This window comes from Neopelma chrysocephalum, unplaced genomic scaffold (genome assembly GCF_003984885.1).
Source record: "Neopelma chrysocephalum unplaced genomic scaffold, ASM398488v2 Primary Assembly neopelma1_97116, whole genome shotgun sequence".
Lineage (NCBI taxonomy): Eukaryota > Metazoa > Chordata > Aves > Passeriformes > Pipridae > Neopelma > Neopelma chrysocephalum.
This window is the reverse complement of record NW_020925758.1, coordinates 1,687,217-1,714,461: the sequence shown is the minus strand read 5'-3', so window position 1 is coordinate 1,714,461 and position 27,245 is coordinate 1,687,217. Positions and strand designations below refer to the sequence as shown.

The 27,245-nt window shown below is 41.5% G+C and overlaps 1 protein-coding gene across 4 annotated transcripts in view; it reads right to left on the bottom strand.

Annotated features, from left to right (window-relative positions):
- The window catches only part of CUNH18orf25 (chromosome unknown C18orf25 homolog), a 46,931-nt gene extending 19,686 nt beyond the window's left edge, over positions 1-27,245 (bottom strand). Inside the window, exons 1-4 of one of the 4 annotated variants that reach the window (XM_027671635.1) lie at positions 27,127-27,245; positions 25,510-25,651; positions 10,557-11,373; positions 1,165-4,298 (exon numbers count right to left, since the gene is read on the bottom strand). In XM_027671635.1, the coding sequence (XP_027527436.1) occupies positions 3,844-4,298; positions 10,557-11,280 (1,179 nt within the window). In that variant the 5' untranslated portion in view covers positions 11,281-11,373; positions 25,510-25,651; positions 27,127-27,245 and the 3' untranslated portion in view covers positions 1,165-3,843. Of the gene's footprint in view, positions 1-1,164; positions 4,299-10,556; positions 11,374-23,208; positions 23,230-25,509; positions 25,652-27,126 lie in introns of those variants that run through there. The other 3 variants (XM_027671632.1, XM_027671633.1, XM_027671634.1) reach the window with 3 other exon arrangements.

The following is a 27,245-nucleotide window of genomic DNA, read 5'->3' as shown; positions in this document are numbered from 1 at the left end:
GTGACTTTTTCAAACCGTAAGTAAAATTCCTTAAAGGAACTAGAATGCTTCTTTACACCATTCTGAAGTATAAAACCCAGGGCAATTAGGGAAACTCTAAATTATCATCTGTGGTTCTCCACGTCTGTGCAAAACTCCTACTGATTTTTCCTCTACTTGTCAAATGTGGTGGTTTTGAAGTAATTTGATGAGAGGTGAGCATAAACACACATTCAAAATGCAACTCTGGGAAAGTAGAAGAGTTTCCTTCTGATAATCCTAAAATAGTCTTAAATAAGTCAGACAGCTCTCACGAAACACGGAATGGGTAAGATTAAAGTCTTTGTCAAAATTTCAGCTGAAGAAATTTTAACTCCCTGAAAGTTTCTAGTCAAAGCCCTTTGGAAATAAGAGCTTGTAATGGAAATCACGACAAACTTAACAGCAGCCGTGTAATAGAGTAGAAATATTCCCAGGAGGGGAAAAAATAAAAAAAAAATCTGAAACTCTATATTGGGAATCTGTTTTCTCAAAGAGATGCCAAAGGCTGCCACACACACTTAAAACAGAGACTCATCATTTCTGAATCTCTCAGATTCAGAACACAAAGGTAGAAGAGAGATGCTCCTGTTTAATGGCACAGGCTGCCAAGTCCTTCATCAGGTAGGTTACACTACACCTGAACAGCAGAAAGGAGGGGTTCCCCTCTCAGTTTCAGGCCAAACATAATTCCTCGCATGGAAACCCAGCTCGTGGAGCAGATATCCAGCCATGTGGATCAACAAACACTCTTCATTTCAAAGGAGAGGATTTACGACAAAGCTGAAGATTCAGCTCCAGTTTTGAGCCAAGTGGAAAGAGTGACCAAAGAATATTTACCATTTACAACCACTGGTGTTTTTAACACTAGGTAGCTTTTGTGGGGAAACTAAGTTAAAATTATGCCTCACATAAATTATTCTCTCAGTCTTCTGGGTGCCTTGAGATAATTTTATCCTAGAAAGAGTACAGCTTCAAGGTCTGTATGCTCAACTTCTGTCATCCTCTGCTTGTTTTCTCATGTTCACAGCTGCTTGCATTGAAAATAACTAACAGTGATGGATAAAAATAAAAGGTTTTAATTTGTTGCCTGCAGTAAACAAATCCATATTTTTATCTATTAATACACTGAATTATTTCAGTATTTTTCTTTTTTTTTTAATTTTTTTATTTTTTAAAGACTACCTGACCAACACATTAAAGATTGGCAGAAATTTCACTGGCTACATCCCTAATGAAGTTATTATCCATTTATGAGATCCACATGTAAAGGTGTTTCAGTCTGAGAGATAAATAAGTTCAGCTGAACTCCTTACACAATTTGTTCTGAAATACCTAATTGCTCTCTATATATTATTTTACAAAAAAAAGGTTAAGGGCATGCTTACAGACATACACATTAAAAGAAACCAGTCACTGCAAAAAGCTGCTTCTGCATGCAGGGAAGATTTATAAAGTTGTCATGCTTTAAAATATGCTGCTCTTACTGTCATCATAAAGGTATTTAAATATATATATATATGTATAGGTATCAAATCTATGAACACCAGAAGGATCCATTTTGGTGATTTTTTTTTTTGTATCAGCAAATACTCTTCCCTGAAGGATCCTGTATTTTAAACAGATGAGGACAAGTTGATCAAATTGCAATCAAACACAGAACAACTCGTTTAACTTTTACCTGAAATGCACACAATTTCAGACGAGAGAGTTTTCTAACAAGTTCATATCAAAATCTTTGTATAAAAATTATGCATGAAGGTGATCTGAAAAGAACTTTATCCCAGTACTTAAAAATTATCTCCTGCATAGTCTTTCAAACAGTTACTCTGAAAATAACACAGCTCTCTAACCTAATTTTTTTTAATGAAGGCATCACATACCTTAAAAAAAAAAAAGTCTATGGCAACAATAATGTTAAAACACCAGTGTGAGTATCATGCTGATAACAAAAAGCATTTCTTGAGTTCCTGTTACAGGTTTGATCCAAACCGCCACATAAATTGATGGAAAAACTCCCACTGACTTCAGGGAGGGGAGGTAAAAAAAAAGCCAGATCCACAGAAGATACTGTGGTTACTTCCAGCAGGAAGAAAACAAATTACACTAAAATAACTAGTAAAAAAGTGACTGTGTTTTAAAAAGCAAAGTAACACAGCTAAAGGAGACCTACAGCGTTCTCTTTACTTAAACTATGTCTGTGCACACCTTCAATTTCCACTGTAAGAATTTTGATTTGCATTTGCATTCAAAACTTTTATCAAGTTCTACCTGATGATAAATATACATTTTTTTGGTAGCTACAGAGAAGTTACTTCCCATGAAGAAAGGCCTTAATGCAGAGGTGACCAAAAAAATCCCTGTAACAATAGTAAGTAAGAATTAAATAGAGACTTCTAGCATACACTTTAAATTAATCCTACTTTAAACATCACAGTTTCAAGCCTGCCTATTCAGGATAACTATTAGTATTAAAAAAAAATTTAAAAATCCACACAACAGCAAATTCTTGTATTATTTAAATGAAACTAATGCTCTGGCATTCCCCATCACAAGTAAATAATGATTTCAGTGGCATTCAAGCGTGGTTCAGTCTGACCCAGACCAGCAGCCCTTCAGACCACCATGGTGTTTACTTATCTGGCTGTCAAGCCTCCCTTCAAATTCCTGTGCCAAGAACCAATCCATCCCCTGACTGGTGCTTATCTTGGGGCAGACAGGACTATTTTTATTCCAGCATGAAGGATGTGGTTTGTCCGTATATACAGGAGGGAAGCAGCAGTGCTTTGTGTGCACAGGTTGGGCGTGACTCATCCCACCCCAATTCAGCCAAAAGTTATCTCTTATAAACTGCTGATAAGGGAGGTTTGGACAACTAATGGCAGAGAAAGGCACTGCTGGGAGATGTCCTCAGCAGGGGCTTATCTCTTCCCACTGACTCAGAAGGAGACCCAGGGAACAGCAAACTGGACACCTGGAATTAGTGGAGATGACTTCCACCCAAACCAAACACACACACACACACACATATATATAAATATATATATATACATGTGCCTATTTGTGCACACAGTTTAAGACAGCTGCATCCATAAGCATGCCATGTGCAACACTGCAGTGACATTGATAAAAAAACAACTCTGGACAGAAAATGAACTATTAAATGGGAGACGAAAAAAAAGTAAAAATCTATTGTGCACAGTTATATATATATATATCTCTAAATATTTAAGGTAAGCTTATTTACTGCTTCTGCCTAAAAAGGAAGAAGAAAAAGCTAATGTGTGACGTGTTCAAGCTGCAAAACTTGTGAGTAAGCAGAGTTAAGGAAATGTCATGGGTCTGTGTCTAGTCTGGGTCTCTAAGGTACTTTACCTCCTTAAATATAAAACTTATTTCCTTATATAAATGTTTTAACATGCAAAAAAGGGCATCTGGATGAATACCCTGAATGCTCCTATTATAGCAAACATAGCTCTACTGCTTTTGGGGTATCTAAACAAGGATTCTAAGTCATATTTTCCCAAGTTTGGTGATGAAAGCTTAGGGTGGTTCCCCTCCCCAACACCTTTAAAGGTGTTTATATGTGTGTGCTGGCACATGCATGTGGGTATACTGTGATTTTTTTTTTTAAGCTACGTATATTCTCTATAAATTAGAAATAACCAAACGATACCATGGCAGTAAAACCCAGAAGAGAAAACAAAACAAACATATACAAAGAGAAAAAGCAAACCTCATTTTTCAGCATAATCCAAAAATAACATCGAGATTGCAAAGATTTGATTTTCTTTTTTTCTCTCTTCCCCTCCCCCTCCCTTAAGTTTATGATTGATTCAGATCAGGCTCTGCAATATTCCCATTCTCTGGAAAGATAGGTGGAAAATTGTTATTAAAAGTCGCTGGAAACTCGAGAGTAGCATCGACATTCTGATAGCCCACGTAAGAATTAAACGACTGCTGAGGAAGTACTTGGCTATCAGGCATCTGTATGAAAGCCCCTGACTGCGTGGTAGGGGGGATTCTTTGGCCAACTAGTTGAATTTTGGGTTCCCTGGGCTCCAGTTGTTGCTTGCTCTCTTCGTCCGTGTCAAGACGGGTTAGCTTTTCTATCCACATGCGGAATTTCTCCTCTGTCTGCCTCTGCATCTCGGCAAAGCAGTTCATGGCCTCTTCCAGGACATTGCCTATGCAGTTCCTATCCCACACGGTGCCCCTGTCAAGCAATCCTGGAATTTCCCTGGTCGCTCCTCCAGATCCCCCAGCACGACTGAAGCCAGCTTTAAAGACATTGAGGCCATTTGATAAGTCATCGTTAAGTAAGAACAAAATATTGTTTATTTAAGGCATGTTAACTCAGGAAAACAACTTTTCTAATTCTGTCCCTGGGATATGACAACACGAGAGGAATTGACAAATATTAAGCAACAGTTATACTGTCAAAGAAAGGTAACATTTTACACTCACTGAGGTTATAATAGAAATTCTGGCTTCGAAATTATTTTCATTCTAGAAGTCTCAGGCAATTCTGTCAAAAAGGTCTGTTTTTTTCAATAAATAAACCGAACTACTCCAACTCCCTTGCAATTTCTGTTTTGAATTCAAGTGAAGGTGCAAAAAACCATTATACATGCTCAGTCCTGTCAAGCTGTGATCCAAAGTGCTACTGTTCAACTGATAAACCTTGAATAATTACGTGCATTTTAGTTACACACTTGAACCCTTTTATAATGGGCTCTTAAACACAGACAAAACTGCACACGAGATAACAGAGATAAAGGCTGATATAGTGGCTGCAGCACCTAAAGCAGCCAAGCCCAAAGTTCTTGGTCCAGTTTTGGAAAACACACTGAATGCGGATGAGGAGAACACACGACACAAATATGGGATAATTTGCCAGAGCTGTGCTAACACAGGAGGTGAGAGCAGACCCTGCCCGGTGTGATGGACACAGCTCCATCACAAGGACAATCCACACAACAGCAGTGACCAGCCTCACTCCAACTAGGACCACGCCCTCCATTGGCATTCCTAGAAAACAGGGAATGTTTGGAACGGAATTGTTCTCCTTGCCGCTATCCATCAGAAAGATGTGGGAAATTACTAGCTTTGGGATTATGAGAAAGAAGTTTAGCAGCAAAAGGGCCATCCTCGTTACCTCACTCTTCATATCAGTAACAAAAGGCATCTTTTTGGTACCTATATTTCTAAGCTTAAGAGTCCACACAGGAATTATCTAGGAAGCAATAAACCCTCAAAAAAACAAAGCTCTGTACCTGTTTGAGGAATCATAAACAACATGTGCATGCCATCCAAACACACAAACGTTACCTCAGGTAATTCCAAGACAAGACAAGCATCACATTAAGCTACACAAAGCAGCTACAGAACCCGACAATTTAATATGCAAATGTGAAACTTGTGGCATCCCCTAGCTTAGGAGTAATAGAAAATACCCTAAGAATGAGAGAAATTATTGCACAGCCTAAGCAAATATTTACTAATAAAAACATAAGGCACTAAATCTTTATTGGGATTTCACTGTGTACATGAAATTACAGTATTACTTAAACATCACATTCTTTTCAGGAGCTATTTAAATGAGGTATACACAGGTCCTTCAGTAACAGCTAAAGAAAGACCAGGATTATTTTCTTATTTCTGAGCAGTTACAAAACCCTCTAATTTTTAAGTCTTTCTCCCCCATCTGTTTACCTATCAGACAGGCTGAAAATTCAGCATTCAGGTCCTCTGCTCAAAAATAATTACTTTATAGCAAGTAATTTACATCCCTCCTACTGCATTTTAACTACAAATAATTATGTAATATGCTAACTTATTCCTAAAAGATGGGTTGGTTACTTTTGTGTATTCAATATCTTTTTTATCCCTGAAAAAAACATTTCTCCTGTTCAATTACTCCTAGTATAGAACATCCAATATAATGCAGTTTATTTGTCATTAGTCAGGGATCTTATCCTAAAATCAAGGAACCAAATGACAGTCTGATTTCCATAGGCTTAATAATAGGTAATGTTAAGTTTTAATTTATTAATTTATATTTAATTTATTACTATTTAAGTAAAAAGTATTGATGGTGACACGTGAGACAATCTACCTAAGTTTTTAAAGTTAAGAATGAACTAGAATGGTCAAAGTTGACAAAATTGTTTTGTAAACTGAAGAAACTACATATTAAAATATATATAACCCTGCAGTACTATTTTTAAAAGGCATCAATCATAATGCATCTACAATTTACAGCAGCATCAATGTTTCAAATGCTTCCCTTGCAGTTATTATAACAAGCCTCATTCAATCTTTTCTTTATTTCGGGGTTAAAAAAAAATTAAGCCAAAAAAGCAGTTTTATATATTAAAAAAGCTAGCATTTATTTAACTGGTCCCTCCTCTGTCTAGAAACTTAAAACTCTGTAATGGTTTTTTTAAGTTATGCTGAGTTTACAGGTGAAGAAATCTGCAGGCACAAAGGGGTCAGAATCCAAGATTCATATCCTATTTTCAAGACAACAGCACCTGCAAAACAGCACCTAAGAAATGCCCCAACATTGTCTCTTTATGAGATCTATTAAGTACTAAGTATTAATCAAATCCAAAGTTATTCAATTTAGGAAGGCTGACAACGTAAAAATTTAAGATATGCTTCCCCTTCATTCTAATTAGGAATGGTTGATTCCTCTGTGTCATTTATGCCACAGATTTCCAAATTAACATCTTACTGCAAATCACTTTCAACAGACTATTTTTTTCCTATCTTTTAAATATAATTGTAATTCTGAGTTGCTTGAACCAAATTCGTCCCTTGCAAGGTGCTTCTTTGAGGGTCTGTGCACAATTCTTGGGAGGAAGAACGTGGGCACACTGTGCCCCCCTCTTTGGGTTTCTGCGTATCAAAAAACTCTTCTCTTTTTCTTTTTTTCAACAAAGTGAGCTGAGACTTTTCCAACATCAACACTCAAACTTTTTAATAGATTTTTCTGAAAGCCTGGAACATGAGTCACTCCCACTTCAATTCAGATTTTTCCGAGTTGCAGAAAGCACAATGGTAGTGAAATGCCAATATTTTCGCATTTTTAAAAATAACCCCTTCCTTTTTCCAAGAAAGAAGTGTTTACAGAGAAATAAATATTTATTCCCAGACTTGCTCTCATGCCAATTGCATTCAGAGTCCATTTGCAGCATCAAAAGTCAGACTGTTTGAAGGAGTAACTACCAGCAGCAGCAAGTCCAGCAGAACCTATTTCAGGACTTTTATGCTGTGTTTACATGGTGTTTAAGAATGGTAAAATCCCAAATGCCAACAGAGAGGCTCAGTCACTAAAAGGTAAAAAATTGCTTGTCATGTGCAATAACCCAAAGATCATGGCATTCCCTGAAATAAAGAGCCCAAGTTTACGACTGCTCAGGTCACGTGTGCTTCTCATGAGCACACATGAAGTTTAGACTAAGCCTGTATTTTCAGGTGTAAAATAACACCACAGGATGCATTCAGAATAACACAATTTATATTGTGCTTATCTCCTGTGCAGCTCACGATACTTGTACTGAAGTACCACCAGCAAGATCTCAACTCCTCAATCTTTCCTGAGGAGAAAACCAAGCCTGCCACTATTTTAATCCGCAGTACACTTGAGTTCAGCAGAGAGAATTGACTCTCTGTAGCACAACTGCTCTCCTACCAACTTCATGGCATTATTTTCACTGAACATTTTCCCTGCCTTACAAATTTAGCCAAACGTATTTCAGAGCCAGTGGTGTGGATGGTTCAAAAAAAGATAACTGCACCACTTAAATGGAAGAGGTTTAGTGACACACTATGAAGGAGTGCTGTATTCTCAAATGCGGCAGTTTAATTTTCAGACCACACACAGGCAAACTGGCTGCTGTACCCACTCCCTGTGTCGATAATTTAAGAGCCAGAGTACGTGTAACCTTTGTCATGAAGGCCACATTAATTGTCACTAAAAATTTTAGAGCATCTCTGTTGGCAAAGCTATTTTTCAGACAACAGATGGTTGAAAATGAGCCCCGACTGTAAGTGGTGTTGAGTCAGTAACCAACACTGCAGCTGAACTGTCCAAATACAGGCAGACTAAGGGGAACATAGGCTACCTGGAAAACTCTTCTGCATCAATGTGTACAGACTTCTTTTAAAAGGAAAGGCAAAAGTTTCTTCACGTCCTGACACTGGAGTTAAACCTCTCAGCTTTTGACTGTGTGCAGAGGACACTCATGGCCTGAATTTCCAGTCATGCTTTTTAATACCCTGTATTATCTTCTACCTACACGTTTGTTCCTTAAATTTTGAGGATATTCACAGTGTTATGCTATTTGCACTAACATGGCTTTCTAGCCACAAGAAGGACTGCATTACTTCGCCAGCTCCAGGAGGAGGGATCACAGATGGCATGTGAACCCACCACTGGGACGGAGCTCTGGGAGTTCGACTCCGACTCGCAGTTCCACTGCATCTGTCACGACCACAACGTTTCCTCAACCCACAAACAGCACAGAATGCATTTTTTTTTTGGCCAGACTTTGTCCTTATCTCTACAGAGAATATTTTTCTCCTGCACTTGTGAACTGTTCCCCACAAACCAGAGCCGTTCCTATTTAAAGGGGAACTGTGACGTGGCAGGTTCACGTCGCACCAGGTGGCACCAAAAGGGCAGCTCAAGGGTTTCAGTGTCTTAAATGGAACTTAGTGTCAAGCAGATGACACATGCTATGGGGTAAGAACAAGTGTTAGTGTTCCTCGGGATGGTTTGTGCACTGCAACACCTCGTACTGCAGGTTAAACTGGGCTTTGCTGTCATCACCACTAAATTAAGTCCGTCCTTGTGATGGGATCTTTTCACCACAAGCATCTCGTGGTTAAGACCAAGAGCCCAGTGAGACACTCAAGGTGCCCTGGAATGGTTTCAGGTCTCTGCAAAGGCAGTCAGAAATCCAAGCGAACCTGAAAATACCAGGTGGTGCCTTCTGGTTCACAAGGTACTTTTATGACTTAAAAAAAAAGAATATGACCAGAGGGATTTATTCTGTGAGTTTTGGGTTTTTTTGAGAGGTGGGGAGGAACCAGTCCCAAAACTCAATGAAACTGTCTTCTTCAACAGGTTTTAAATGGGGCTTTAATTCCCCAAAGTGTAAATATAATGAATAAAAAGGTACAAAACCATGAAAGCTAGAAGCCTGACTAACTACTAAATTGGTAAAAATAATTTTAGATCTCTATTAAAAGTTTACTACACAGTAATTATAGGAGGAGATTATGCCTTTCCCAGACTTTCTAAAAATAAACATTTACTTCCTTTGTGCAACCTGCTTCCTAGCAGGTGTGGGAAAAACGCCAGTTTTCATGGGGACAGCATCATCCACCATAATCAACTCAGTTAAAACAGTAATTTGTAAAATCTGCTGCAAATATTTTACATAATTAATCTAGCAAACTTTAGTTCAGCAACTTAATACTGTAATTTTCCTTTAAATGTTCTTGCCCTTTGTAAGATTTTTCTCAAAAAAACCCCGTAAAAACACCTTCTAGCATAAGAGGCAAAAAGGCATGTAACCCAGTAAAAATTGGCAAGCCAAAAGGTTTATTTTTATGTGATTTTATTTCTGATTGCCATATGAAGATTGCCATAGGATGATGGTTCTGTGTTATAATATGCTGCAAGAATAATTCACACAAAATCCTGTCCACGGCACTTGAGGTAATAAAATAACAAAGACTCAGCAAACAAAAACCTTGAAGAATTCAACTTTCTTCTGCTAATGAAATTACAGGAAGGCCCCTATAATTTGCTACCTCCCATCTTAACACATATGTGTCAGAAAGTGAAAAGTAGAAATTACTGAACCTTAGGACATAGGAAAACATTGGCAGCTCTGTCTAGGATATTGAAAATTCAGGTGTGACTGTAGCTTGGGCACCTGTGTAATCATGTTTATATCCTAAAATAGGTGACCAGCTGCAATCTGCAAGAACTTAGAATAAGGCTAAGAGGCTTGTCATGCACTGACATGTCGAGCTGAAAGCACAGAACAAGTGCAATAATGGCCAGGGCCTTGCTGTAACACGGGTAAGAGGTCTGCTGTGCCATTTCTAACATAACTGCCAAGCTGTGGTCTTTTTATACTAAAGCAAAGCTGGCCACTTATCTTGAGAATTCGATTATCACCGTCTAATGGGATTTGACAGCACTGACAGGAGTTCATATAGGCTCACAAAGGAAAAGATCTGAAAGCTCCAGAATTCAAAGGTAGTCCTTCCTCCCATTTACCATTGCTACGCTTTGCTGGTGTGCAAAAGTGCACCGAAACCTCAGAACAGATTTTAATATTTGCCCACGTCTCGTTAATACACTGCAGTCTTCAAATTTACACAGAGCTGCAGTTCTCCTGGTTTTTTGTTTGTTTTCTTTTTTTTTGTCTCAAGCGTCACTCATCTAACTTAGCATGACAGCTGAGAAACGATGTCAGATGCCTCTACGGTTCAGTTTAAAAAACATCCTCTACCTGGTATCTCTGCAGTGATTGTCTTGCTGCTCCCTGAAACCTCTTCGTCGTCATCGGATGAGCTGGTGCTGGAGTCACAGGTCAGGTCGCTGTCGCTGGTACTGCTGTCCTGCAGCAGGTTGTACTTCTTGCGAGCAGCTGCCTCCCGCTTCTGCCTCAGGAGCCGGATCCTCTCTTTGTGCTTTTGGCTTCGGTGACCCTTTGCCTTGGTAACTCGACCGTTCTGCTTATCACTGGACTGTCGGTTTTTCTTGGCAGCCATGGTTGAAGTTTCGCTCTCGGACCTGGATCTCCTGGATTTCCTCCCAGCTGCGGCCCCAGACACCGCAGAAGGGTCTCCCTCTGCGACAGCTTCAGCTTGACAGGGCTCGTTCTCTTCCGTGGAAGACAACGTGTCTGAGTCAGCCAAGTGCCCACTGGAAGAAGGGGAAAGCATGCAGTGATTAGAAGAGTCACTCTCGTAAACTCGACTGCCCGTTGGCTTGTCGCTCTCCGTGGATGCCAGCTGGGACTCCGAGGAGTCTCGCCTCAGTTCCATCAGCAAGCAAGGCATGGAAGAGAGCACTGCCGAGTCTGCTGCAGTGGGCATGCTGTCCTTCTCGGTTTGTGTCTCGAGCTCTATAGGTCCGTCTTCATCAGGAGCAGTCTCTTGCTTTTCAGAAGCCTTTGGTGGAACTTCTGAATCAGCAAGTTCTTCAGCTTTTCCCACTGCCTCCATCTTCATTGCAGAGCAGAAAGGTCCTCCTGGTCTTAAAGCATTGAGCACGAGGTCTGGAGGAGCGGGCAAACTATATGTGGTGTTCAGCAATACAGCACCCTGCACAAGAACAGAACAGTAAGAATAATTTAAACAAATAGCTCACTCACCCCTGCTCTTCACAGTATTACCGAAACAACCCGTTGCTTCCAGTTATAGACAGTATGGCTCACAGAATCCCAGAATGGTTTGGGTTGGAAGGGATCTTAAAGCCCATCCAGTCCCACCCCCTGCCGTGGGCAGGGACACCTTCCACTAGGTGTGGGGGGGGGGGCTCCAAGCCCCACCCAGTCTGGCCTGGGACACTTCCAGGGATGGGGCAGCCACAGCTTCTCTGGGCAGCCTGGGACAGGGACTCACCACTCTCACAGCCAACAATTTTTTCCCAATATCCTATCTAAGCCTGCCCTCTGACAGTTCAAAGCCATTCCCCTTGGTCCTGTCCCTCCAGTCCCTTGTCCAAAGTCCCTCTCCAGCTCTCTTGGAGCCCCTTTAAGCACTGGAAGGGACTCTAAGGTCTCCCTGGAGTCTTCTCTTCTTCAGGCTGAATACTCCCAGCTCTCCCAGCCTGGCTCCAGAGCAGAGTATTGTATTGTTCAGTATTGTGTTGGTTTTCTCAATTTACTTTTTCCCAGTGAACTCATCCTGTTACATCAAACTATTGCTTTGTTTTTACACACCCATGAAAGATGGTACTGGAGACACATTAAACATGGTGCACTTCACTGGAATAATCAAAACAGATCAAAAATAATAAAAATATTTCTGAACTCCCAGTTTATAAAATTTAATCAATATGTTATAATCAACATATGTCAAACTTCTTTACCTAGACCTTTAAATATATTTTAACAGACAATTTCAGTCCTTCTAACAACACCAGCTTGAAAATTTCCAGACTTGGCAGTCATCCACCTGGACAGACCAGAATATAGTTCAGTTTCCATATCTATGGGAAGTCTACTTTTAGCTGAACAGGACCTCAACCTCGTAAAACTACACAGAGTTTTTCTGGTGATTTCAAAACTGTACCAACGTGACAGAGGAGAAATTTCATCACTGTGCACAGAAACTGAAGAAGCTGCTGAACATCACAGAGCAAGACTGCAGACACCCTCCTTTTCCAATAGAACTGCTCTGCCAGCTGACCTTAGGTACCAAAGACTTAAAGAACTGGCAGGAAGAGCTACCAAATTGTCAGAGACAGGGCTATAGACACTGTCTTTGGAGGCATTAGCTACATGTGACACAGATTTGCTCTCAGGCAAGAACCACCACACTGGTGAGCCTCGTAAAGATGTTTTAGGAGTATCTAACCCACCATCTGAGAGCTCCTTGAGCATCTCCCAAACAAGTCCTGGTTATATGAGAACCTGAAGGCTGACCTAGTTCCTCTCAGATCTGCCAGGAAAGCAGCATCAAGTAGTAGGGGCTGCAAGCAAGAAACATTATCCACCCACACACCAGTATCCCAGATTTTACTTCAGGTTATAATTTAATAAATGGCATTGCTTCAGCGCAAATACAAAACCCAAGCTGTTTATCTGATTGATAACTTCCATGTTATCTACCAAAAAATACCTAAAGCAACCTCAAGGAAATTGTGTTTGAGAGATCAATAGTTATCATTCTATCTTCATGATTCACACTTTGCCTTTCACCTAGATTTTCACTTGGAATTCAACACAGAATAAAGATCTTTCACTTGCAGATCAATGGTGTGGAACAAATCATTTATAGGTTCAAAGTCATAGTAAACAATAAATTTATGGCATTTCAGAAAACAAAGTGTGAACGAGAAAAAGCAGCAGTAAGATTTAATCTAAAAAAACCCTGCACTTCTGCAGAGAAGGGCAGTCAGTACTTGAGCATCCTGAGGAAACTTGGATGGTTCAGAGAGAATTTTTCTGTATCCTGACAATCCTTCTTCAGTTCCCTGATCCATCCCAAGATGCCTGTTATTGTATGTACATAATTGTACATATGTAATTATATGTATGTAATCTCCAGCACAATATAAGGGTACTTCCCTGCTTCTAAAAGGTGCTGTGCCAAGCTCAGCTTTGTCCTGTCTGCCCAAACCCACTTTGAAACTCCATTTTTAAAGAATACTAAAATAGAGTTCATGCTTCCTTCAGGCTAACAAATGAAATGCTGTATGGTGCAAGAGAACCATGAAAATACTTAAAGGACAGGAACACCACTTAAGGAAAGAAAGGCTGGCTTAAATCGGACAACACAAGGAAGATGCAGATGACACGACTAGGTCTGCCAAATATGAGGGGAAAAAAAAGCCACAAACCCAAAACCCCAAACAGTAAACCCAGCGTTTTCCTTCCGAAAATAATATGCATACTACAAAATACAGGAACATAAATATAAAGAAAAATATTTGTGAACACTTGCACTGAGTAAAACTCTCTTGAAAACAACTTGAAAGAAGAATTTCTGGAGATAGTAACTTAATGTAAACAGTAAATATCATGTAGGAACAACTTATTTCCAAGGGCACAGAAAAGCATCAATAAACCCAAATGACGAATACACACGTTACGAGGCATAAATGCATCTCAATACTGCAATTAAATCAGTATTTCTATGTAATTCATTCACAAGTCTACATTACCCAGTAATCCTCCTACTACAAAGGTAAGTAAAACACAGATTTGACAACTGAACGACTGGCCAAGACCTCTGCATGGTGGGATTTGTATCGTACCTGGTAGTGCAAATCCCAGCTTTGCTCTGGTCATGCAGTTGGAAATGAAAAATACCTTCTCCAAGAGTTTTGAAATGTACAGACGGGGAAAAGAAAAGGCTGGTAGCCTGGCCAAATGAAAATATATTTAAATAACCATACTAATAACTGCAGAACAGCTTCTGCCCTATTCAGCCTTTTAGCCCGGGGAGCACAATGAAGGGAGCTTGACACGAAGCTAAAGAGCAGCCAAAGAGAACTACAGGCTTTTTTATACCAACGTCCTGCCTGGGAACATCATTTACCTCACAGCTCCCAAAGGGGGAGTAAAACACCTGATAGCCAGAAAAAAAACCAACAAACATTTCATTGACATGTTGCCACCTTGTTAACAGTGTAATTATAATGATTTGATAGGATTTTTTTTATTATTAAGTGGGATCTTACTTTAACTACTCCAACCACACTGGTTTAATCCCTCACACAGCAATCAGTGAATTATATTTTCAGTGAGCTGGCAGCACAGGGCAACAACACTGACGTGTGTTTCTTTGTGCATGGAAAAAATACCTGCACTGGTGAGGTTTGGACTCTCTGGGTCCCTTCAACTGGTTATTTAGACATCACCAATTCCAGCATTAGTATGTATGTAAACCAGAACTTTGTCTTTCTCTCACTGGGAAAAAAAAAAATCTAGCATGACTCAAACAGACTTTGCTGCAGGGAGGAATACAGGCAGCTCAGGGGAAAATATCTACACCAAGGAAAGCCTTGTCTCAAAGAGTGAAAAATATGTACTTATTTAGTTCTACTTGAGAAATGTATAGATCAGCAAGAAGAGACTATATTAAAAAACTCCCATTCCTTTCTTGCCACTCACTTTTCCTGCAACATAGAAAAGGTAATCTCAAGGTGGTACTAGAGAGAGACCATTTTTTTTACTGCAATGAGAACAAAGCACTGAAGAATAAGTTGTGACACTTACAGACACAGGTGGATACTTAATTAGACACTGATTGGAAAGGTCATTCTTTCACTAATCAACAGATACTAGACCAATGATTTTAAAAGGCAATTCTGTAAAAACTTCTGTGCTAGATTTCTCCAAAAGAAAATACATTATTTTCCAGTCACACATAGAACACACCAGTATGCAGAAATTATTAAATCATGTAACTGTACCACTGCCTGGGAAACATTTTGAAACTGTGGACTCATTTCTAAAAGCACATCATTTGTACACAAGGAAATCTGCAGTTCAGTGAAGAAATCCAGAAGGATTTTGAAGGTCAGGTTAGCAGAGACAGCCCAGCCTCTCCAACAGTTGGCTGCCACTAACAAGGATGAGTTTTGTCCCTTACTCTTTTCCCACCTAATTGTGACTGCACAGTCATATTCCCTCCTTTGCACCAGAACCCGTTCTTGGGTAGGTTCCTTTAACTAAGCCAGCAGAAATCAAAATGAGAAAGTAAGTGAAATTTTCTGCCACATCTGTCAGGAAGGAGGGAAGGGAGGGTAAGCAGAAACCATCCCTTTAGAAAAACACAAATCTGATGAAAAGCTACCTGCTGTTTTGTCTCATCACACCTTGAACTCACAGGTTCAGCCTAGACACAGGAGAGGGTCCTGAGCAATCCCTTCACAGCACTGTTTGCTCTGGGAAGGCATTTTGTAGACAAAAAAGTGATTAAAAGCAGCAAAAACCCAGAGCTGATAGGAGCTCCCTAAAGAACAACCATCACGTAATATATACCACTGCACCAAGAGTTATATTGAAGATGGCAGGTTTCCCACAGCACAGAGGCATCAGATTATAAAAATAAATAATGAAATAGAGTTGCAGAGCAGCAGGTCAGCTGGATGTGGGTGCCTCTGGAGAGGGACCCTGAACAAAGAAATCCCCAGGCAATTACACAACTTACGCACCAGCACCAGCCCCTCAGGCGCGTAGTCTGCGCCTCTTGGCCTCTTTGGTCTGGGGTCTTCGTCCTCCTCTATGTCCACATCAATGTCCATGTCCATGTCCATGCAGGCAAGCTGTTCAACTCCTGTGGAGCTGCAGCTTCTGCTGGTGGTTGTTGTCTCCTGATCTTCTGTTGAGAGCTTCTGGTGCTCACTGGCAGAGTACATATAACTAAAGCAGCCCTTGACTCAAGGTAGTCAGCACTGAGCAACAACTAAAACATCGTTGTGTTATCAGTGTTTTAAGTACACCAAAGACAAAACACAGCTCTGTATCAGCTGCTAGGAGGATTACCAAGAAAACGGACTCCATTCCATAAAAACATCTCAAGGTGTTAAGTTCACAGCTTGCTGTGAACTCTGAGGTTGAAGGCTCCGTCAAGTCCAGCTACTCAGGCCAAACAAACAACAAACTAAATCACACAGTATTATATATTAACAGTTAGAATGTTCCTCATTCCAGTTACAGCTTATTTAAGCTGAACAAGGAATATCTCTCAACAGCCTGAAATACTTAATAAACACCATGACACCTTAACCTCAGTTGTACGTTGTCATTTTAGGTGCTATTTGAACGGATTAATGATAAAGAATGTCCATTTTGTAGAAAGCAAACCAGCTCTTTTTTTCAGAAGCTGTGGACAGGACAGATTCTTACTTTGCAGGTGCTACATTTTTCACAGCAGCCTGCTGTTAAAATCACTTTAGTTTATTCCTAAAACATTTCCTCTTAATCAGAGTCCAACAGACCACTTCTTTTCCCTGCTTATCACCTTCTTCTGCTGATTATAGCAATTGTTTAAATAAAAAAAGTTATCTAGCAGAACATTGCCTTTTAGTGCCATTTTAGTTAGTGCTGAAAGAAAACAATTTGGACAACCTACCTCCTCTCACCACTTGCCATTTATTTGCAAGCTGTAATTTTAAAAAAAAATTAGAAACTGTACCTATATTATTGCAGCAAATAACATCATGTATGTTCTTTAGGCTTGTGTGACTACATAAATGAAAAGTTAAACTGTACTGTTGCATACAAGTTAATTGTTCAGAGTACACAGTTAACTGGACATCCTTCCAGATCCTTCCTGCTCACAGTTCCAATGCCACAGAAGTCAGTTATTTTCATATAAATCTGAATATATGTTTGATATTTATATGAAATTAAATACTACAATGGCTTGCTCTTACACAAACAATTATTTCCATCACCAGTGGATTACATTATCTCACACAGATGAGCACAGATGGAATAAATCAGAGGCGTGAAAGAGGTAATGACAAATGCATACAACACGGGCTAATAAAATTATGTAAAACAGCTGACTATTTTTAAAAATGTAAACACACAGGCAAGCTCGTCAAGAACTCTGAAGGTAATTCGACAGACTGTGTGTCTGGGGATGGTGGGTTAGGAAAGGACAGAAGCAGCACACAGCCTGGGCTGACTGTAAAGCACAGTTCATGTCAGCTTCATAATACAGGAAAAACCTTTGGCAAAAACCAAAGTTATTCTGTCTTCTGACAGAAGGACATGTAAGCCAGAAGACGAGAAGTGATAATGAACCTGTCCACTTGCAAAGCTTCACCAAAAACCATGTAGGTGTAGCTGTGTGTTGGTCATCCTTTTTTGCCCCCTCCCTGAGTTGCCTTGTTTTCCATTAGCTGACACTGAATTAATCAGTGAACTTGCCAGCAACATTCTAGTACAAACAACACATACAGATATCAGAGAAGACAGGGTTTGGGTTGGAAGGGACCTTAAAGGTCATCTTGTTCTACCCCCTGTCATGGGCAGGGACACCTTCCACCAGACCAAGTTGCTCCAAGATCCATCCAAACTGGCCTTGGACATTCCAGGGAATGGGGCAGACACAGCTTCTCAGGGCAAATTGTGCCAGGGCCTCACCACTATCACAGCCAAGAATTTCTTTCTAGTATCTCATTTAAACCTGCCCTCTGTCAGCTTATAGCCATTACCCTACGACAGACAGCAACCATTTCTAATTAACTAAAACAGCATCCATCCAAATAATTAGACCTCTATCAGAAAAGACTGATCTGCATCCAGACAAATGTAGAAGTACCAATGCCTTCTGGACCTCCCAGCTTGTTCAGTTCCTCCCCAAGATACCATACTTTTTTTCTTTTTTTTATTTTCTTGTAAGCGTCACACGTACCCGCGCACTTAAATCAAGAGGAGTGAGACCAGCACTCACTCAATTTAGCTCAAGACAGTTGACTCAGCTCAGTGTGGACGCGTGTGCTCGATGCTCTACAGCAGATTTTTCATAACACTCTGCCACCCCCACAGGGATACTGTGTAATTTATATAGCGTTCCTTTGAAAATGCTGCCCTAAAGCTGACTCACTGGCATACAATTCTACCTAAGGCACATTTCTGGGAGTGGAGCTGGCTCTTTATCAGATGATTCACAAATCAGGCCTGGTAGCAATCCCAAATAATAGGACCCTTCTGAACCGACGTGGTAAGAGAATTGCAGTGGAAAACAAAAGAAGAAAGGATTAAACTAATGCTCTGTTTCAACTGGTTTTGCATAAATAAACGAAGGTTAAAAATAGACTGCACCTACTGGGTGCTCAACAGGCTGCATATACAAATTATCCAAGACTGAATACAAATTACAAATTTGTGTCTTAATATAAAGCTTTGCGGAGCATCCTTTGTGATCTTGAAAAGAAACACTTTTCATCCAAAATAAGAAGCAAGACTTCACATTTAAATACAGGTTTTTGCATTGTAACGTTTAATGCACATATTCTGTCTCTTTCAGGGGAAAGGTAACTACCAGCTATGCTTTAGTTCACAAGTCTGCACACAGGCTTCCAAAAACATTCACCAGCTGCACTGGAATCCCACAACAAAAATAATCACAGTCCTTGCATACAGATAAAAAGCACGCTGGGCCAGCTGTACTTAACCTGCTAAAAAAATCTCACTTCTTTATCACAGCGATCCCATTTTTCTCACGGGCACAGCAATTCAAAGTCTGCAAAGCTCTCTACTCCAAAAATTAGAGGGGGCATATCTTTACTACCACCTGTTCCAAGTGACTCACTTCTAATTTTTTTCTGCCAACAAAACCAGTGGCAGAAATCAACGCTAGGATAGCCATGCTTTGTTTCTTTTTCTCTCTGCTATGTATTAGCTTACAGAAGATCACCCTACTGAGGATCATCACACAGATGGACCACCTTTTTCTAAGATACTGAGTTTAACAAATATTTCCACTTTACCTATCCATTCCCGTTACTCGAAGGAAATGTATTCTGTGCTTCCTCATTCTGTATAAACAGACCTCCTCTTCTCAAGAAATGTTGGTCTGTTGTTCTACCTTGGACAAAAATGCTTACAGAATCTCACAGCAAATGCTCACAGTAAAGCCATATCTTAAACTGCCTGAGCATAACAGCAGCAAATTAATCCTAATTTTTCGGAGCACATCTTAAGAACATTTTATCTGAGAATAATCAATATTGTGTTATTCACCAATAGCTCCAAATGGCAGGTCAGGACAACTGAAATCTAACTTCAAAGCAGGAAATCCATCTCAGCAATGCAGTATTCCCAAGATCACAAGGATTGGAAAATACCTCTAAGATCATCCAGTCTAATCTTCAACCCAGCACCACCACCATATTCACCACTAAACCATGTCCTCCAGTGGGAGGGAGTCACCTGGGATGGTGACTCCATCACTTCACCATCTTCACTCCTCCACTTCCCTGGGATTCATTCTAGAAGGGCTTGTGCTGTCTCCCACAAAAATCAAAGCCAGTCCAGCATGGACACAAATGTCCCTTGCTTTTTCTGCTGTTTGGAAACCTCAAGGCAGTAATAAGTGCCATGGGACGTGGGCTGCAGGGAGCCTTTAATCCATCCCACAGATAATTGCCACTGAGAAGAGACAGACCTGCCTCCCCCTGGGGCTGTGAGCACCCACCAGCTCCTGTAACTCCACCTCCCAGAGGAAAGCTGTGCACCTGGGCTGAGATCAGGGCCAGGATCCAGAGGGGCAGCAGGAAATCTTACCCAGCAGGCAGCAGCCACGGGCCTGGAGCAAGGCAGAGCACTGGGGATTCACCAGGTCTTGCCAAACACTGCTCCAGAATTGCACAACCCTTGACATCAGGACATGAGATGCTCTCAGGAGATAAGTTTGTCTTATTTTGTCGAGTTCTGTGTAAAGTTCCTTTCCAGGGCCCCTGGTGCCCACCCAACCAACACCAGCACCTCCTGGTCTGCCTCCTGGGCACTTCCCAGTGACTCTCCAGCATTTCCCCACCTCTCACAGGCATTCAAGGGCTCAAGGCACTGAACTAGACTTGCTGTGGATTTACAACAGCCATTTAAACAAAGATGAGTTATGAGATACTTAGTAACTCTACGGTTTATAAATATTTTATGATCAGACCTTTTTATGCATCTTTGCCACGGGAAATAAACAAAACCGACCCTCAGGAATTTTAAAGCTTCAAATACTTTAATTCAACACCAATGAATGTCTTTGCCTTAGAGCAGTATCTTCCTGGCACAGAGCAGTAACGTACCCATTTTATGATCTGGCCAGCTGAAGATCAGGTGACGTGCCCAAATTCTACAGACAAGAGCTGCAAGCCAAACAAACCCTGATCTGAAGTCGTTTTCTCATCCACAAAACCACTAACATTATTAATTCCTTTAATTACTGAGCTAGCAGTATAATCTAAATATTGCAACATGAATTCCCAGCAGGTATACCACTGAAAAATAAATCGCATTAATACACTAGAGGCAAAGTCACGTGGCATTCAAATGATGAAATTCTGCAGGAAGATACCCACTGCTGTTGGGCTGTTCTTGACACCAAATCCTTGACCTGTTTTTGACCAGTAACAAGAGGTGCTGATTGATTTCAGCACCCCCTATATTGCTAACAATTGATAGCACTGCCTTTATGTGTCCAAAGTGCTCCTAAAAGAAGAAAGCACTCGTGACACAGGTCTCGGTGTGAAGCAAACACAGGTTGGTTCTACAGATGAACAGAAGCTGCTTTGGGTATTTCAAAACAACAGAGCTGACCAGGTCAAAAGCCAGTTACATGTGTGTTTTGAATAATGCCTCTAACATGGGTTTTACCATCAGACACTTTCTACAGTATTTGCTCCCAGTTGGCAAAGGAGAAGAAATCTGAGCTCGACTTCAAGAGGACAGCAGACAGACCAGGAAACAGACATTTCTTTCCCACAACACACAGAAGAACTTTGCATATATTTGACTACAGAAATTAAATAACAGTATGTAACAGGATACCAAGTTACCAGCTACAAAAAGAGAAAAAGAAAATTAAAAGGTAGTTTTGAGCAGTGGCCTGCAAGTACTGACAGGAGAAAAAAAAGAACACCACACAACCAGCCCTCTCCCCCCCCCCCGAAAAAAAACACACGACTTACTTATCCATAAATAAAAGCACCATTTACCCAAAAATTATTTGTTGCATTATTATTCCTGTTTAGGAGAAAGTGGATCAGCTGGCAGAACTTTCTTCAGCATAAAACTAATCCTTAGCAACAGCAGACATAAACTACATAAACAACTTCCCCAGCAAAAAGGAGAGATAGATGGAAAAAAGAGCATCAAGTCTGGAGTATTAATTCAACCCCATTCCATTCATTCAACACAGTCTTATTGTTGCTGAAGGGTGACAAGTTTCATACAGACAAACAGTGAAATCCAGTATAGATGTTAAAAACTGGAAAAAACATTTTCCTCCTGTAAAACAAACAAGGGAAATTGAGGTGAGGTCTATAGCTAATTATTGAGGGCTTAGGAAGTAAACTCTGGCAAGATATTCAGTGGATTTCCTTAGCTTAGTTTTATGGTATTCAACAATTTCTTACAGTGAGCAGATCAAAAGCCCATGAATTGCCTTTAAGATGACTTACTAATAACAGGAAGTGGAATCATGAAAAATGAAATTTCGCCTTAAAGGCTTTCTAAAAAATAATGCCCAGAGAAACACGGGGGGTTCTTTTATGACTCCTCACAGAGTCTGCATAGTGTTCATCAATAAGTGTTACCAGCTCTGGAGGAACCATGGCCATTGACAACTCAAGTTGTACTTATCAGCAATGGGCTCATGGGCACTGCTACCCACGAGCCCACTCTTTCCCACAATGACAACTTAATTTCCAAAAGACCTCTAATCAAACACAGTGAGGCTCCAGACTACCAGCACTTCATCCAACTTACTTAATTAGGAGACAGCCTCCAAACCATTGTATTTCCAACCACAAATTACGAATTAGTAGACAGCTTCCCTGAGCCACTCTTTAAGAACATTTTTCCCTAAATTGCCAGATTATTTAGAACTGGCTTTCTGGCAAGAGATGGCATTCCAAGAGAGCGTGAACCAAGGGAGCTAGCTGAGGAGTCAGGAGAATCACCAGCTGATGGGAAAGCCTCAGTACAAGAGAACAACACTGTCTCAACCTTACCTGGCTACCATAGCATTCCTTTTTGCTTCAGAAAGTTTGACAGCACTGTTGGAGCGTGCAGCACCGACCTCACATCGGTACCATGGAAATGCAATATTCCCAATGAAAAACAAATTACTGAAACGGTAATTGCTTCATCATGCAGACAAGTGGTATTATAAAGTCTGGCTCTTACTTATTCCCAGCTCTGCTACCGTGAGTCACTTGGCCTCTACCCATGTTGGATCTGCCTTCCCAAAATAAGTCGTGAAACGTTAATGATCAAGCACCATGGAACAAGACATCAGAGCAGAAAGGTAGCAAGAGGAACACTTATCCAATCGAGGTCTGGCTCTTCCCGCTCAGTTTCCAAGAAATTTTGAAGCGTCAAAGCAGAAGAGCTTCACTGTGAAGGACTCTACAGAAGCCTCACTATAATGTCAAATCCGTGATTCACGTATATTGAAAGAAAAATGCTGGCTTTAAAGAGTCTCTAAACACTGGAGTTTAATTAAAAAGTGACCACGTGTTCTGTTTACAATTCAAGAGTTGTCAGATTGAGTACCAACAGCTTTTACGCAGTCTTTGAGAGCAAACGTCACAAGGTGTGATGAGACTGAAGCCTGTATTCTGCTACTTCAATCAATTTCTGAGCGCTGCACAGACAGACTACGTGGTCAAATTGATACAAAACCCCTAAATACCTTCTTAAATAAAAAGGGATGTTAGCATGGATCATTCTGAATCTGAGGCTGACTCACCTCATGACCACGGGCAGGTTACCTGACCTCCCTGAGCAGCCAGTAATGCATCTGACACAGTGTAACACCAACACCTGCGCCACAGAGCCACATCTCATTTCCAGTCCTGAATGACTAATCCACGTGTGCCCCAACTGCAGGGAGCCACGGAGAAAGGGCTACAGGCTCCATTCAGGCTGGTCAGACACAGGGAGAGGCAACACCAACAAGTGGGAATAGACGACTATACATTTAAATTCTAACCCTTAAGCAGGAACACCATGCAAGTGACAAGGTATCAGTCCCTCAGCTTAGCTCAAAGACGAACTCTGGTAGAGAAAGCAACTGCAGAGGCTAACTTTTACACTATATGCACATTTCCATTTACAATCCCTTTCATCTAGTTCTCTTTTTGCTTAGAATTCCACATTTGTACACACTGCATTCACATACTCAGAACTGCAGTATGCATTAAAAACGTGGAACAGAGATGTGAAAGAAAGCATGATTTTTGTGCTGATTTGTGTTGTTCAAGTTCCCTGCAATAATATCTGCTGCCACAGATCGGTAACAGTTCTGTGCTAAAGTTAAAGGCTGAACTCCCACTTACGTGCTCAACACTTATCTTGGTTCTGGAAAACCAAAAGTTGTTTCCTTTCCACATAAACCTCAGGTCATCTCAGAGCATCAACACACACTGTACCACACAACTTTAACCCAGAGCTCTTCCCCAGCACTATGCCTGTTCCCCTCTCCCAGTGCTGTTTCATTTTCAGTTCCCCATTGCTACTAATAAGGTTCAAGTGAGCAAAGATGAATTTCGAGTTTTAGTACTTCCTTCCCAGAGTGCTTGTTCTGAGGTGCAAGTTACACACTGCTAGCTATTGTGTTTAAATCTTTCGCTGTGGTCCAATAAATGTGTTATTAACTCTGCTGCTCAGCTTCTGCCAATGTTTAGAGTTTTCTGAGTGAGTCAACTGCAGAAGCTGAAATTGACCACAAATCCAATTCTGTCAAAATGTACCATGAGTACACTAACTCTGAAATGTTACAGACAATAACATGAAGGTTGCTTGAAACTAACTATGCATTTGGAAATGTCTGTAAAGCTTTTAATATCACTAGGTAATGGTGGCATTTTGGTCAGAGGGTAACCAGCCAGGTGGATTACTTGTTCTGCAGCCACTTGCACTGTGTGGTACGTAGAGACTCCCATCTCACTAACAGATGTTTAAGTGAGATGTTGATGTTCAGGAGGGTCACAGGTGGCACATACATCCTCGGTGGAAGAGGCAGTTGATGTGATAACATACAAAAGAAAGTGAAGAAAAGTGAACAGAATCCACGCAAAGAAGCCTGCATTTCAAAGGAAAATACAAATCAAGGAGATGGTGGGGGGGAGTGCCAGGACAGCCAAGGCAATTATTTCTTGTTGCTCTGATCAGCTTACACCAACTTATCTCCTTGATGTTTAGTGTTCAAAGCCCCTCATGACACTCCATATCTACTTTTTGTTGGTTCAATCTCACCTTACCTCATCAATCCCCACCTCCTCCACAGTGCCCGTTTGTCCAAGGCAGCCACACATCCTTCCTATTTCTCCTTTATCAGTCAGATCAGGGCTTGCTGTTGTGTGTTGAGGCCGTTCTCAACTGCCTTGTGGTTGGCTTCAGGTTCCTTCCCTTTCCCCCTCCCTCTGCAGGACCCAGTTTAAAGCATCCTGACTGGTTTGTGCACTGTAATTCCCACCAAGGCTCTGTGCACTGAGATGCCCAGGCTGCCCTGCCACACACATCACACATCTGAGTGTGTAAGGCCACAGCCGTCTCCTCTTCCTGATTTCTCAGGAATTTCTCATCCCACCTCTTCACGATGCCGACCAGCAATTAGGCTGAAGAGCAAACAGAAACAGTCGACACAGTGTAATTGCAAATTCAAGTGTTTAAAAATGAGTCAGAACTGCTATCCCCGCACTGGAGGGCGAAAAGCAGCTGCTCAGGCTCACGTACTGCCTTCCATCACACACAGCGTCCCTCCCCCTGGTTCCCCAGACAAAACACCAGTGTCGCTGGGATGCCAGAACTACAAAAAGCTGTGTTTTATTAGCTTTCAGTAGCCACATAACCACCCCCACCCCCCTCAGAGCTTCTTTTGCCAGCACCAGGCTGCTCTAAAACAGCAGACGTGAGAAACACTCAGAATACTTAAAAATTACTGCTGCTGGACAGACAAGTTCTCCACACTTCATCTCACTGCTTTGGTATCACACACATACATAGGAGGGGATGGCTGGGTTTAGCAAACACATGACAAGCAACTTACTGTTCTCCTCAGAGCTTGTTAAGAACCTTTTCCCTCCTCAAAGGCCACGTTTCCCTCCTCCAGGGCAGCAGGGAAAGCTGTGCTGTTGTGACTGCCTGACTTCCAGCTCTTGTACCACAGGAACAGCAATTACAGGTGTTAACTAGGGCAGGAGAACCACACCATGGAGACCTCAGAAGAGCACCATACTCGGTTTTCATCTCAAGGTCAAACACGTTTTTAAAAGGCTTATGCAACATTAAGACACTTTAAGAGAGAGATTTTAAATTTAGCATTTGTTTGCTGTTCCAAGGGGAGGGCTATTACTGTTTGCACTTAAACTTTTAGCTTGGAAAGAGGAAATAGTCCTTGCCCATAAGGGAAGCTATCACTTGGTGTGATGCTTGACAAGTACCAGAGGAGATGTAAAAACCAAACAGAATCTGCATGAGAGGGAATTAAAAGAAATTTTACATTTTTTAAGAGATGCTCATGGGTTCAAAGATTTACTTACTCATTCATTTTTAAAAGCCAGAATTACTTGACAGTGCAAAAAAAAAATAAATCAAACAGGACTGACATGCCACAGCATCCTGACACACAAGTTTTTTTTCAGCCTTTGAAGTGTTGTTTGGCACTTTGTGCTGGTTTAAAGTGCACAACTAGTCGTAACCAAGACCTTGTTTAACTAAGTTACCGCAGTTGTGGTTTCAACAAGGTACCTACAAACTTTCAGGCAAGTGGCCCTGTCCCACTCTTAACAAACTAAGACATAAGTAGAATTAGATGCTACTTAACAAAGGTGGAAGCAAGCTAAACCTTAAAGAAAAAAAAAAAAGCCCAAGTCTTTAAAAAGCAGCCTTTTAAGTGGTTGTCCAATAACCTCAAGGCAAAGAAAGTTACAGTACTGGAACTGAGGAAATAGTTAAAATATTACGAGTCTGCCCAGGCTGCCTTTTTTCCCTTTTTAAAAAGGAACAAGTAGCACAGTTAAGTTTTATATTCCCCTCGGATGGCTGTGTGGCTCAGAGCCACATCTGCAACCCATTAGACGTCAGGAGCTCAAGGGGAACCCGGGACAGATACACAGCGAGCAACTTGAACTTTCTTTCCACATAAAAACCGAGATTCCCACCAATGGAATATACCACCAAAAAACAAACAAACAAAAAAAAAACCCAGAGAAGCGCAACCCAGGGCAGTTACACCCGTCGTTTTTCCAAGGGGGTTTCTGTCCTCCAACAGCTCACACGACTTGAAAAGGCGTTACGGGGGGGGGGGAAGGGGGAAGAAAAGCAAAAAGGCACTTTGTTTTACAAAAGTCCCGGGGAAAGACAAAGCGGTCCGGGAGTTTTCCACCGGGAATCTCCATCCGCTGGGTCAGGGCAGAGCAGTGGCGGGGCTGGACCAGGAGCAGCACCAGGACCAGGACTAGGGCTAGGACAAGGAGCAAGACTAGGAGCAGGCGTATCCCCAGCACCCCCGGGCACCTACCCTCGTCCCGGGGGATGCGGGGCCGCTCCCGCCGCTCCCAGCAGAGCGGGGCCGGTACCGCCCATCCCATCCCTTTCAATCCCATCCCACCCCACCCCCCCGAGCTCGGGCCGACCCCCGCCCCCGCCCCCCGGCCGCACTCACCTGCTGGAGGCAGGGCCCCCCCAGGGCTCCCCGGCGGGGGCAGCGGCCGGGGCATGGGCGGGCGGAGCGGCGGGAGCTCCGGGAAGCGCCGGGAAGCGCCGGGAATGTCACCGGGGCCG